This window comes from Quercus robur, chromosome 5 (genome assembly GCF_932294415.1).
Source record: "Quercus robur chromosome 5, dhQueRobu3.1, whole genome shotgun sequence".
In the NCBI taxonomy this organism is placed as follows: Eukaryota; Viridiplantae; Streptophyta; class Magnoliopsida; order Fagales; family Fagaceae; genus Quercus; species Quercus robur.
In genome coordinates, this window is record NC_065538.1 from 44,106,498 (window position 1) to 44,119,165 (window position 12,668).

Here is a 12,668-nt window from a genome sequence, read left to right on the forward strand (position 1 = left end):
GACACACTTCTGTATATAAAATTATATATTTAAATGTATAAAATTATAATTTACAACTAATTAGTATCATATTGTATTCACCAAAAATTATCAAAGCAATAAAAAATATGAGTAAATGTTACATATATAACATTCTCCATAAAACTTTTCACAGTTTTAAATTAATAAGTTGTTATTCTTTATCATATAATCGCATTACTTTTTGATACAATATAGAAATTTTACTATAATTTAATCTAAATATATATATGTGTGAAGTTTTCTTTTGGAAACTTGAGTCTCAGCTCTTGTCCCTTATATCCTATAAGTACTTATACTTATAGAGTGCCCATCATACCAAGAGCGTGCGGTGGTATATGATCGCATTACTGATATCATTGGTACCACTTTATTGTCTTATATTAATAATTTATCATTTGTTGCAAAAAAATTGTTTAGAAAAAAATGCTTCTAGACTTATTGGAAATAATAATGCTAAAAATACAACAAATTCTAGAACATGTTGAGATGACATATTAATTTTAATTAATGCAATATCACTTTTACATGATCGATCAACGTTAATATCACTTTTATCATATATTAATTGTAACATATCACCCTAGTGATTATAAAAAATATTGTGAAATTGATTGTAATAAAATTATTGTATTGGAAAAGGTTCAATAAAAAATTGGAAAATTCTAAAGGTACTATAATATTTACTACGTAAACCTTAAAAACTAATATGATAATGAATATGATTGATAGATTTCAATCACTTTATAAATGAATATTTATATATATATATATATATATATATTTTTTTTTTTTTTTTTTGTAATCGAGTGATACATCAGTTTGTAAGTTTTATGTAATAAAATTTATAATAGTATCATAACATTATTCTAAGAATTGTGTTTACTCCATACACTTTATTTCACAAAGTTACACGTCAAAAATTAACTGAAATGGTGACTTAAAAGTGAAAAACTTGATTTAAATTAATTTTCATGTGTAATAAAGAATGTGATACATCTTTTTTCCCTCACTCTAAAAGTTTTTTATTCTTACGGGTGCATGGGATTACATGTGGAAAGTGACGTCATGTGATGGGGGGTTTCTTTGCCAAGCATAAATGGAAAAAAAAAATTCCTGTAGTATGTTGCATTGTAGCAGTTGATAAAGTTCTACCAGAAACACACACACAGATACTGAGAGAGGGAGAGAAATGTGATTCCTTGCTTGGCATGAGAAGTATACGTGAAGAAAGGGATTAGTGAGAATTGGTGTAATATGCCTAGTTATTTTCATATTTGTTGGTTTGTACGTATATGTCTAAATTTACCAAAGCTTTGAGAGTACTCTAGGTTGACACTGCAGCTGATCTAAAATCGCTCTCTCTCTCACTTTCTCTCTCTAAAGAGGTGAAATGTCCACAGAAGAATCACCTTGCCCCATCTCCACTCTAGCTTGTACCCTTTTTTCACATTAGTTTTAACTTTCCTAATAAAGCTCTTATAAATAACCCAACCCTTCTTTTAGACACATAGGAAAAATAATAATAATAATAATAAAGATATAAAAGTATAAAACAAAACGAACAAAGCGGAAGATGAATTTATTCTATTGCGTACAAGCGTATATACTAGTTACACAAGCATAACCAAACTTGCGGTCCAAGCAACCTTTACTATTTCTAGAACTCTCTTTCTTTCCCTTCTTTTATAGCCTTTGTTCTCTCAGTTTTCTCTCTCTCCTGTCTCTTTGTTTCTCTCTCTCACGCAGTATTGGAATCAGCTCATGAGCTAAGAAGAAGAAAAACAAAAAAAGTGCGTAGAAGAACTAAATTCCTTTCCTGATATCAAGAAGGAGGTCAAGGAAAACGTGTTTTAAAAAGTGACAACCTTATTTTACTACTACTACTTTTTTTCTTTTGTTCTTTAATAAATTATTTTGTTTCTTTTTTTGGGTTTTTTTTTTTTTTTTTTTTTTTCAAGTTTCTTTAATTTCTCTATGTCGGTGTGTTGGTAGCTAGAGTGATCTCTATACTCTAAAGAAGTGGAAGAAACCAGAGGGAAAATCGAGTTTTGGGATGGGCATGAGAGCAAAAACAAAGAGATGACATGGTGCAATGATTCAGACGATGATAGGGCTCTTCAGATAGTCACGGCAACTTCTAAAGAAAATACAAATGTTCTCGACCCACCCAAAACCGATGATATCAGATATACCATAACATGCCCATCATGTGGCCAGGACATAGAATTCCAAGATCAGGTTCATATTTTTATAATTTTGTACTTTTTTTTTTTTTTTTTGTGGTCAGCATATATATCTGTTTGTCCTCTTGTTGTTCCTTAGATTTTTTTAAATTTCATTAGTATTTGTTTATTTAATTAGTATTATTGTTGTTTACGTTTCTTTTTGATAAATTTATTTGACTTATATAGGCCGGAATTCATGATTTGCCGGGGCTACCAGCAGGGGTGAAGTTTGATCCGACAGACCATGAGATTCTTGAACATTTAGAGGCAAAGATTCTGTCTGATACGCGGAAGCTTCATCCTCTTATTGATGAATTCATCCCAACACTTGAGGGAGAGAATGGAATTTGCTATACTCATCCAGAAAAACTACCAGGTGATTCTTACCCTAATTAATTAGCATATATACGTTTCTTTCATCTCTTAAATTCTATGATTTTGGGACAATAAATATTTACTAGGCACGAGGTTACACTATTTATTGTTAATTCTAGTAATGACAATAAGGCTAATAGTGAAATGAGTTAAGGAGGAAAGACACCTACTTGAGAATGATTGACAACATCTTCTTTTACGAGATGGGCAAAATTTATAGGAAAAAATTTTAAATTTGGGTGCCGTGGAGCAAAATACTAGGCACTCACACAATTCAAATCAATTTTCACTACTGCCCTAAAAATTATATTTACGGATTTCTATCTCTATATTTGGAATATATGCGAATATGAAAACCTTATCTGTTGGAGGGTACGTCTCCATTCACAGACATCATTTTTTGAAAGAAACGTAAAAACTAAATTCATGCACAAGGGTTTGCTGACCTCTCTTAACCAACTCATTTTAGTATTTTTTAAGTAAAAGCTTAAGTAAAACATCATGTTGCACTTCTACTCTATCTCTCTCTTTTCTTTTTCTTTATTTATTTATTTATTTTTATTTTGATTGGCACTTCTACTCTCTTTAAGATGCCCACTTATATAATAAAATCTCAAATAGCGCCACTTATATAATGGTTTTCGAGCAGTAAGAATCTTCTCTATTTAAATGTGAAGAGTCTAGTTCATAGTTCAAATTTTATTTCTTACACCTAACTGTGTGTATGTTATTATTTTTTTAAGAATTTAAATGACTTGAAATTAAATAAGTTTTTAAAATTTATAATATTTAGTCTCTCCACTTCAATGTAACCTCAATCATTAATTTCTTTCCAATCTACTAGTTGTCATAATTGAAAAGTAACTAATTACATTATTGTGCATTTTTAAGAATAGCTTCATGTCTTATCGAAAAAGAAAAAAACAGAATAGCTTCATGAATGACAAAAAAATTAAAATAAAAAAGAGCTACCTTGCAATGGCACCAAAGAAATCTTTCACGAAAAGGCACAATTTTAGTATCTTAGGGCACAAATTTACATTTTAACTGCAAGACAAAGAAGAAGAAGCAGCAGAAGAAAGCCTAGTGCTTTATAGAGTAAGCAAGAGATAAAAGAATTAGTTCACTTGATTTCGAACAAGTTACCTCTTTGAAGAAGGAACGCACGTGCACACACAAGTGTGTGTTTTTTCATTTAACATGTATTTAAATTATTAATACATATATTTTTATTTTTATTTTACATTTTATTAACATCCCCAACCTCTCTCTCATGATTGTATCTCTCTTTTATTTCATTTCTATCACATTAATGTCAAAGCCACTTCATTAGGAATGGAAAAATAGCTTCAACCAGCCTTGCACCTAGCCTACCTTCCTCCCACCATGCACATGCAAGTTTTACCAAACACATCGAAGTGGGGACGACGGCTTTGACCCAACCTTGCTTTGCCCCATTGTCCTCCCTAACTAAGCCTTAGTCCCAAATTGTTTTAGGCCAACAATGAATTCTCAATATATTAGTTAAAATTCAATAAAATGTTTTTCTTTTTTTTTTTTGGTCATGCTCGGGTACAAGTCACTATTAGAAAAAACATACTCTTGTTAGAGAAATAGAATTACAACTCTTTGATTTGTAAGTTTCTAGACTTAAATATTATCAACCTTTTTCTAGTAAAGAGACACCTTTAGAATATGCTTAATTTCATATATTTTATTTATAGTGAATTCCAAACTATAAAAAATAAAAATAAAAATAAAAAAAGAGGTTTATGGTACGTGATACTCCTTATCCAACGCACTAGATCAAAGCTTGACCCGTAGTATGTTGATGGTATAGCATAAAATTTTGTTGCTTTAAATTGATGCCACGAGTTTTCTTTTTAATTTTATTTCTGGATTTGGTCAATTTAAATAGTAACTTGACTATCTTTACGATGTATGGCATCTTCTTTTTTGTAATTACAAGTAATTCTAAATGCTGATTGCCCAAGTACTCTCTTATGATCTTATCAATTAATCAATGTAACTTTAATCACAATTGTACAACCCGTTTTGTATGCATATTTTGGTCATGCAGGAGTAAGCAAAGACGGCCAAATCCGGCACTTCTTCCATCGACCTTCAAAGGCATACACGACTGGGACTAGGAAACGAAGGAAGGTCCACACTGATGAAGATGGAAGCGAGACGAGATGGCACAAAACAGGCAAGACAAGGCCAGTCTTTGTTGGTGGGGCAGTGAAGGGGTACAAAAAGATCTTGGTTCTCTACACCAACTATGGCAGGCAAAGAAAGCCTGAGAAAACAAACTGGGTGATGCACCAATACCATCTTGGAAACAATGAAGAAGAGAAAGATGGAGAATTAGTGGTTTCAAAGGTTTTCTACCAGACACAACCTAGACAATGTGGTTCAAGTATTAATGATTCATTGAATAACCAAAGCGTGCATGATAATAGTCCTAATGAGATTCCTATACCTAAAAACCCTACAGCTCTTTTGGAGTATTACAACACTCCTTTTATTAACTATGACTAGGGGTACGGATGGCCATACCCATTGGGTAATGGATATCCAACCCTACCCGATTCAAATATTCCGGGTAATACCCGATTCCTCATGGGTAGAGCTTAACTGGGTAGGGTATGGGTATTACCCGGAATATTTGAATCGGGTAGGGTATGGATATTATCCAAACCCGACCCATGTTAAAAAAAAAAAAAAAACCCTAAACCTCTCTCACCATCACTCACACTCTCTTTACCTCTCTGCCTCTCCTCATCGTCTCTTCTCACCGCTTCATGTTGTGGGAAGGCTCTGTCTCTTACATATACATACATTTATTTGTTTTGGCATCGATTTTACACTTGATTCTTGTTCCTCGTTCATCGTCTCTGGTTTTTCTACCACTTTCTTTCCTCAGGTAAATGACATTCTTTTTCCCTCTTTTGCTAGTTTGGTTTTTTGTTCTTTGCTTGTTGTTTATTTGTGTTGTCTTGTTGAATTTATCGTTTGGGTGTGTGTTAGATTTTGGTTTTAGAGTTTGAATTCAGCTGGGCATGTGTCGAATTTCATTTTTGATTGAATTTTATTAACTGGGTATGTGTTAGATTTGGTTTTTGATTACATTAAGGTGTTTGGTTCTATATGGGGATATGTCTATTTATAGAGAGGAGTGAATCTGTCTAAGTTTTTTCACAAACAAAACATGTAAGACTTGGTAATTCTTCAAGCATTCTCAATTTCTTGTTTAATGGTTGAGCCTTTCTTTAAAAACTAATAGTCTGTACTCTGTACAAATTTGAAATGCAGTACAACTCTGATGTTGAGTGTTGACAAATTTATTTAACAATTGTGAATAGGTTTCTGATATTGACAAATTTATGTAAAATCTGTACTAGGCATTTCACAAGGCAACACTAACTTAATTTGCTTAATCTCATTCGGAACATAATTGAATATTTATATGTAGAAGGTTTCAATCCATTTTGTGAATATAATGTTGATTTATCTTCACTAAATGGAGAATATTTTATTCTGGAGCTCGATATGATTTAACAATTTAATGAAAAAAAAATTTGTACTCAATCTTATTGACCTCATCTTATTTGTCTTGCATTCTCTCTTTCTCTCTCTCTTTGTAGTTGCCTACATGTCTACCACATATTCTGCCTCAACCCCAGCCCCAAGGCCTCCAACTAGCATGACATCAGAATCACAATCGTTGTTTGGGGAGGAAGTTAAGTCCATTCTAGTTGAGAATCCACAACAACAAGCCATGAAAAGAAGAACAACTTCAGACATATGGAATCATTTTAAGAAAGAGAATATTGATGGGAAAGTTAAGGTCCAACGCAACTACTGTGGAAGACTTATGGCTAGAGCAAGTACATCAGGGACGGCTCATTTAAAACTACACATAGCAAAAAGTTGTCCAAGTGCTCCGAGGGAAGGAACAGATATTAGGAAGCAAGTTCTTGTCAAACAATACAATAGGATAAGAAGTAAAGGGATCTCAAGCCCTAGTGTTTTTAATGAAGAGGATCAGAAGGCTTCGAGGAGGGACCTTGCTCGAATGGTCATTTTGCATGAGTATCGTCTTGCAATTGTTGATCATGTTGGGTTTTGGGATTTTGTTGGTGGTCTTCGGCCAAATTTTAAAACAATAGGAAGAAACACATTGAAGTGAGATATCAAAAAAATTTATAATGAAAAGAAGCAGAAGACTGTGGTAGAAATTGACAAGAATGCCAAGTAAAGTTGCAATCACAACGGACTTGTGGACTGCAAACAACAATAAGAGGTCATTCATGGTAATCACATCGCACTACATAAGTGACTCTTGGACTTTGGAAAGCCGAGTTATAAGGTATTTTTTAAGTTTGTTGGTTGTCTTCAATGGTAATCCAAGTAGTGGGCTTTTAAGTTTGAACCTAAGTATTATATTATGTGTGTGATGGTCACTAGACCCCCACGCCCAACCTGCATAAATCTAAAGAAACTGATTTTAATTGGATTGGTACTTATCTTTGTAGTGATTTTCTATTACGTGTGTTGCCAATCATGTGTGTCCATGGAACTTACTTAGATAAAAACCATTGGATTAAGCTTACTAGAACAGAAGAATGGGATTTGGATTCAAGGCATTTTAAATCAATTGTTTTCATTGCTATGCTTTCAATAAAATTGTATGATCTCAAATTATGATTTGACCACCTCAAGATTCTCTTTAATCTTCTTCTATATATGCAACCATGACCAATTTAAGAAGTGGTTAATAGTGGTGCTATCAAATTTAGTCTTGTTACTGTTATCGTAAAAATAAGTTTGATTATTTTTAAGTACGGTTCCAGTTTCTTTTTAGTTTGCTAATTGATCTATTTAGGTGTTGCAGCTTTTAGCTACTGGTATTTTGTTGTTTGTATAGTTTGCTTATATCTTACATGTTTGATTAAAGGAAATGTATCTCTACTTTTAGTTTGCAGCTTTTTGCTTTCTTTAGTTAACCATATTTATGTTTATTTTTTTTTAGGTTTATTCATATGCCATCTCCACATGATAAGTATTCTTTTTCTAAAATCCTTTTGGAGTGTCTTTCTGATTGGAAGATTGATTTGAATTTATCTACCATAACTGTAGATAATGCTAGCAACAATGATGGCATGATGAAACTTATTTCGGATAAGCTTCAAACTGGTTCACTTATTTTAGGTGGAAAATTGTTGCATGTGCGTTGTGCAGCACATATTCTGAATTTGGTTGTTCTAGAGGGTTTGAATGTAATTGGTGATGGTATTGAGAAGGTTCAAAGTAATGTATATTTTTGGACACAATAGCCAAAAAGAACAGAAATTTTTGAAAAAATATCTCGCCAATCACATATTGCAAGTACTAAGGAACTGGTACTTGATTGTAGGACTCGTTGGAACTCTACATATTTGATGCTTTCAACTGCCTTGATTTATAAAGATGTCTTTCCCTGTTTACTGTGTTGTGAGCATCAGCATCAATTTGCTCTAACTGATAGGGATTAGGAGATAGCACAAATTGTTTGTGAGAAGTTCGGTTACTTTCATAAAGTTACTGTGTTGCTTTCTGGTACTGCGTACCCTACGGCTAGTCATTATTTTCCTTCGGTCTTCTGGGTGAAGATGGAATTAAATCAGTGGCTTTCAAGTGAAGATGAGTTGGTTAAGAAAATGGCAGCAAGGCTAACGAAGAAATTGACAAGGTTAAGAACCTTCTTTTTGAGTTATTTGAGTAGTATGTCATAGAAAACATTGATAGAGGAGTCATTTATTCTCAAGCTTTATCTTCTACATCTACATCAAGTGTTGCACATGAACATGATGATACAATGAGGGACTATGATTTGTTTGTTAGTAATGTGACTACTAACATAGGTCAAAGGGGTAAGGATATTATATTGGAGTTTGAACTTTATACTAGTGAGAAAGTGGCACCTAGAACTAAACAATTTGATGTTTTGGGTTGGTGGAAGCATAATGGTAGTAAGTATCCTACCTTGCAACGCATTGCAAGGGATATTTTGGCTATTCCTATGACAACAATTGCCTCAAAGTCAGCTTTTAGCACTAGCGGGAGATTGTTAAGTTCACATCGTAGCCATCTTCATCATGATACCTTAGAAGCATTGATGTGTGGGCAAAATTGGTTATAGAGCAAACTTAAAGGTGTACCAAAAGATGCTACCATTCAAAATGTTCTTGATGATTATGAAGAAAATGAAGTGGAGGAAAGTCATGCCATGGAGCTTTCAGACTAATGGACAGGTATTATTATCCTTGATTGTCCTTGATTTTGGTCTATGTTTTTGGATCAGATTTTAACAAGTTGGAATTTAAAGGGACACAAAAGCATTTTTCCATTTCTATTTTCCCTTTACATTGGAACTCATCTCCTGCTTACAATAAATTGATTAATTTATGTGACATTGATGATTATTTATGTTTGTTTTGACAGGTCCTGCACTGTTAGTTGATGTTCCAAGGGATAAGAACATTACTGGTATGTTCTCTCTTCTTTAATTGAGACTGATTTTACTCTGCTATGTGCAGGCAACTGGTATGCCAGGCTTGTTAGTTGGCTAATGTGTTTGTGTATGTGAATATGAAACAATATATGGGTATTGTGAACTTTTTGTGTATGTGTTTATTGTGTTGTATCACTGTGTGTGTACGTGAAGTTTACTCTCAATGAATGTTGCTTGTCTTGAGCCAAAAATAGGAAAATCTTTAGAAGTTCAAAACTGGAATGTTGTATATTGGATTTTACATTGGGAATTGAGCTAGTGACCACTTTTGAACGGTTTGAGTTGTGGTAAAGTGTGTACTAGGCCTTGAGCCAAAAATAGGTATGTATTAAAGAATTGTCATTGTCTGGTTGATCCCAATTTTTTCTTTTTTTATAACATGGTTGATCCCAATTGAGAGGTATATGACTGCTGTTGTGTAACTCAACATTAAGATTAAAAAACAAAAAAAGAAGAAAGAAACAAAACTAAAAGGTCAAGTGTTATTAACTTTGTAAGATATTCTACCAAAAAAGAAAAACAGATTGAGACTTGTTAAAAATAAATTATGTGTTATTGAGTTTGTGGCCTCTTAAAGCTATGTTGAAGTCAAGTTTATCATTTATATTAAGACGAAAGGTAAACGTGATGATTAAAAAAGAACCCATTTTGAAATGAGATTAAATGTCTAAACAATTGAGACTATGATAGAAGAATAAAAGAATAATAAGTAGATAATGTTGTCATTAGCTAGAGGCTTTTAAACGATTCTTGCAGTAGCACTTCACAACTCTAAACAATATGAAACTTGTTGTTTATGATTGACGTCTCATGAATGTTGTTTTGAAATTTTAAAGAATTTGATAGTTCTGAAAGTTTGATTGATTGATGAGACTGTGAGAGAGAAAGAGAAGAAGGAGCTTGAGAGAGAGAGAAACGAGCTTTGTGTTTAGGCTAAAAAGAAGAAGAGAGGATATTTGAAATGTTTGTCAATTTTCTCTGCGTTATTTGAGAGGGAGAATGTGTGTGCAACAAGCACATGCCTTGATTTCTTTTTCTTTTTTTTCTTTTAATATTTTTATTTCCTTAGCTCCGTTCCTGTTAATACCATACAATGGCCTTATTTTAAGTGATTGTAAAAATCGTGTCATAAAGGAAAATCATAATCTTCGAGTATTGCAGAGAACCTGAAAAGTTAATATTAAGGCGTACTTGTTTCGCGAAACATTGCGTCTCCTCGAGAAACATTGTGTCCCTTCTTAAGGCGTACTCAATTGCATGCATTCAATTACATGAATTAATTCTAATTTAAGCTAACTCGAAACAACATGTTTTCAAGGGCTAATGGACCCTTTTAAGTAGACCCTCAAGTGTTGATCGGCACGCATCGAATGTTGACTACTTAACTTTAATTTTCTATCAACAGTTGTGTTAGAGCCTCAAATATTTGCTTCTTGGCTTCATTAATGTTGAGTCAGCTTAAGCTTTAATAAGTTAGAATATTAATCTTACCACTTTTTTTTTTTTTTTAATTACAAAAGAAAGTTTATCATATTTTAGCACCAAACAAGTTTTGCTCTAAACCCATTAAACTAAAAAAAAAAAATAATAATAATAATAACCCTTTCAATTACTCCTATACCTTATAAAACTAACCTAATCCCAACCGTTACCATCACCGCCATTGGCATCTCCATCATCACCGCCACTGCCACTACCATCTCCACCCTCACTGCCATTGGTACTACTGGAGCTTGGTGGTGAAAATTTGGGAGGAGGAATGACAACTTTCACCGCTTCCACTTCTGTCATGGAATCCCATACTTCTTTGGCAACTTCCTCCAAAGTCTTGTCATGAATACTTATGGCTTGGCCGACTCCTTTCATTGCCATGTCGAGCATAGTTTGACCCACGGTAATGGCTGATAGGCTGCTTAGTAGTGCCCCTCCTTGAGCACCTAGCAAATTTAACACACACAAAAAGCAAGTTAATGACATATAAATCAACTAAACCACATTGAAACACATATAAACAATATTGAACATTACAATCAGTTCTACTGTGCACAATATAGGCAAACACAAACACTGTTTACAAACTATTTAATAATTTTGCATAATAGATAATGAAAAAAAAAAAAAAAAAACCTTCCCTTGTCAGCTTTTCTTGCTTCTTGGCACCATTTTCTTTTTGTGGTGAGCTCTGAGGTTAAGTTTCTTGCTTCTTCACACCATCTACTTTTTGTGGTGAGCTTTGTGGCTGAGCTCCCTTAACTTAAAAAAAAAAAAAAAAAAAAAAAAAAAAAAAAATTATGAGAAAGAGAACTATTAAAAAAAAAAGAAAAAGAGATTATATAGTTTTATTTAGGGTTTAGAAAATTTATCGATCTCCTTAGTCAGCTTTTCTTCATTTAAAAACTTTTTCCCATACAAGAACAACTTAACATTCTTACCCATCCTTTCAACTAAGCACTCTTAAACCCAAAAATAAAATAAAATAAACACAAAAAAGAGTTCTTAACCAAAAATAAGAAGAAGAAGAACTTAAGGTTTAATATACCATAGGTCTTGTACTTTTCTCAAAACCTTCTTAAGGTTCAATCTCCATCCATCTAAAATGAGAAAAACAAAAGAGTAGAGTAAAGATGTAGATAGAAAAGTATTGAAATGAGAGTGAGAGAGAAAGAGAGACGGAATAGGTAGGTTTATAAAGAAGAGAAAATGAATAGATTTAGAAATAACATATTTTCAAGATGTACAGAGCAGCAGCTAATTTTGGTCCCGAGTGAGTCATCTTTTGAAATGACTGAGAGAGGAGAGAGTTTGATTGATTGACGAGACTTTGGAGAGAAAGAGAAGAAGGAGCTTGAGAAAGAGAGAGAAACGAGCTTTGTGTTTAGGCAAAAAAGAAGAAGAGAGGGCATTTGTAATGTTTGTCAGTTTTCTATGCATTATTTGGGAGGAAGAATGCGTGTGCAACAAGCACATGCCTTGATTTCTTTTTCTTTTTCATTTTTTCTTTTTTTATTTTTATTTCCTTAGCTTCGTTCCTGTTAATACCATACAATGGCCTTGTTTTAATTGATTGTCAAAATCGTGCAATAAAGGAAAATCATAATCTTCAAGTATTGCAGAGAACCTGAAAAGTTAATATTAAGGCATACTTGTTTGGACGTGTACATGTTAAGTTCTTATGGCCAAATTCCAATAAACATTGCGTCCCTTCGCGAAACATTGCATCCCCTCAGGAAACATTGCGTCCCTTCTTAAGGCGCACTCAATTGCATGCATTCAATTACATGAATTAATTCTAATTTGAGCTAACTCAAAACAACATGTTTTCAAGGGCTAAAGGACCCTTTTAAGTACACCCTCAAGTGTTGATCGGCACACATCAAATGTTGACTACTTAACATTAATTTTCTATCAACAGTTGCGTCAGAGCCTCAAATTTATTTTTTTTTTTTTTTTTTTTTTTGGCTTCATTAATGTTGAGTCAGCTTGAGCTTTAA

General features: G+C 33.1%; 3 protein-coding genes across 6 annotated transcripts in view; all 3 read left to right on the forward strand.

Annotated features, from left to right (window-relative positions):
* Nucleotides 1-9,537, forward strand: part of LOC126726042 (NAC domain-containing protein 73-like) — a 74,471-nt gene extending 64,934 nt beyond the window's left edge. Inside the window, exon 8 of the mRNA XM_050431152.1 lies at nt 9,219-9,537. The gene's annotated coding sequence lies outside the window, so the exon portion shown is untranslated. The remainder of the gene's footprint in view (nt 1-9,218) is intronic.
* The window catches only part of LOC126726039 (NAC domain-containing protein 73-like), a 40,223-nt gene continuing 29,259 nt past the window's right edge, over nt 1,705-12,668 (forward strand). For both annotated transcript variants that reach the window (XM_050431142.1, XM_050431144.1), the window contains exon 1: nt 1,705-1,854. The gene's annotated coding sequence lies outside the window, so the exon portion shown is untranslated. The remainder of the gene's footprint in view (nt 1,855-12,668) is intronic.
* On the forward strand, nt 1,745-9,450 carry LOC126726041 (NAC domain-containing protein 73-like). 3 transcript variants are annotated; one of them, XM_050431147.1, is made up of 7 exons: nt 1,745-1,878; nt 2,014-2,259; nt 2,433-2,622; nt 4,702-5,547; nt 6,269-6,993; nt 7,657-8,917; nt 9,108-9,450. In XM_050431147.1, the coding sequence occupies exons 2-4, from the start codon at nt 2,101-2,103 to the stop codon at nt 5,160-5,162; spliced, it is 810 nt and encodes a 269-aa protein (XP_050287104.1). In that variant the 5' UTR covers nt 1,745-1,878; nt 2,014-2,100; the 3' UTR covers nt 5,163-5,547; nt 6,269-6,993; nt 7,657-8,917; nt 9,108-9,450. The 3 variants fall into 3 exon arrangements, with proteins under 3 accessions (XP_050287104.1, XP_050287106.1, XP_050287107.1); XM_050431149.1 differs by having other exon boundaries at nt 7,764-8,917; XM_050431150.1 differs by having other exon boundaries at nt 4,702-5,003.

Bases quoted from the DNA above. Each gene is read 5' to 3' on its own strand.
- LOC126726041 (XM_050431147.1), top strand. From the start codon at position 2,101: ATGACATGGTGCAATGATTCAGACGATGATAGGGCTCTTCAGATAGTC. The intron at 2,260-2,432 runs GTTCATATTTTT...TGACTTATATAG, and splicing joins ACATAGAATTCCAAGATCAG to GCCGGAATTCATGATTTGCC. The intron at 2,623-4,701 runs GTGATTCTTACC...TTGGTCATGCAG, and splicing joins TCATCCAGAAAAACTACCAG to GAGTAAGCAAAGACGGCCAA.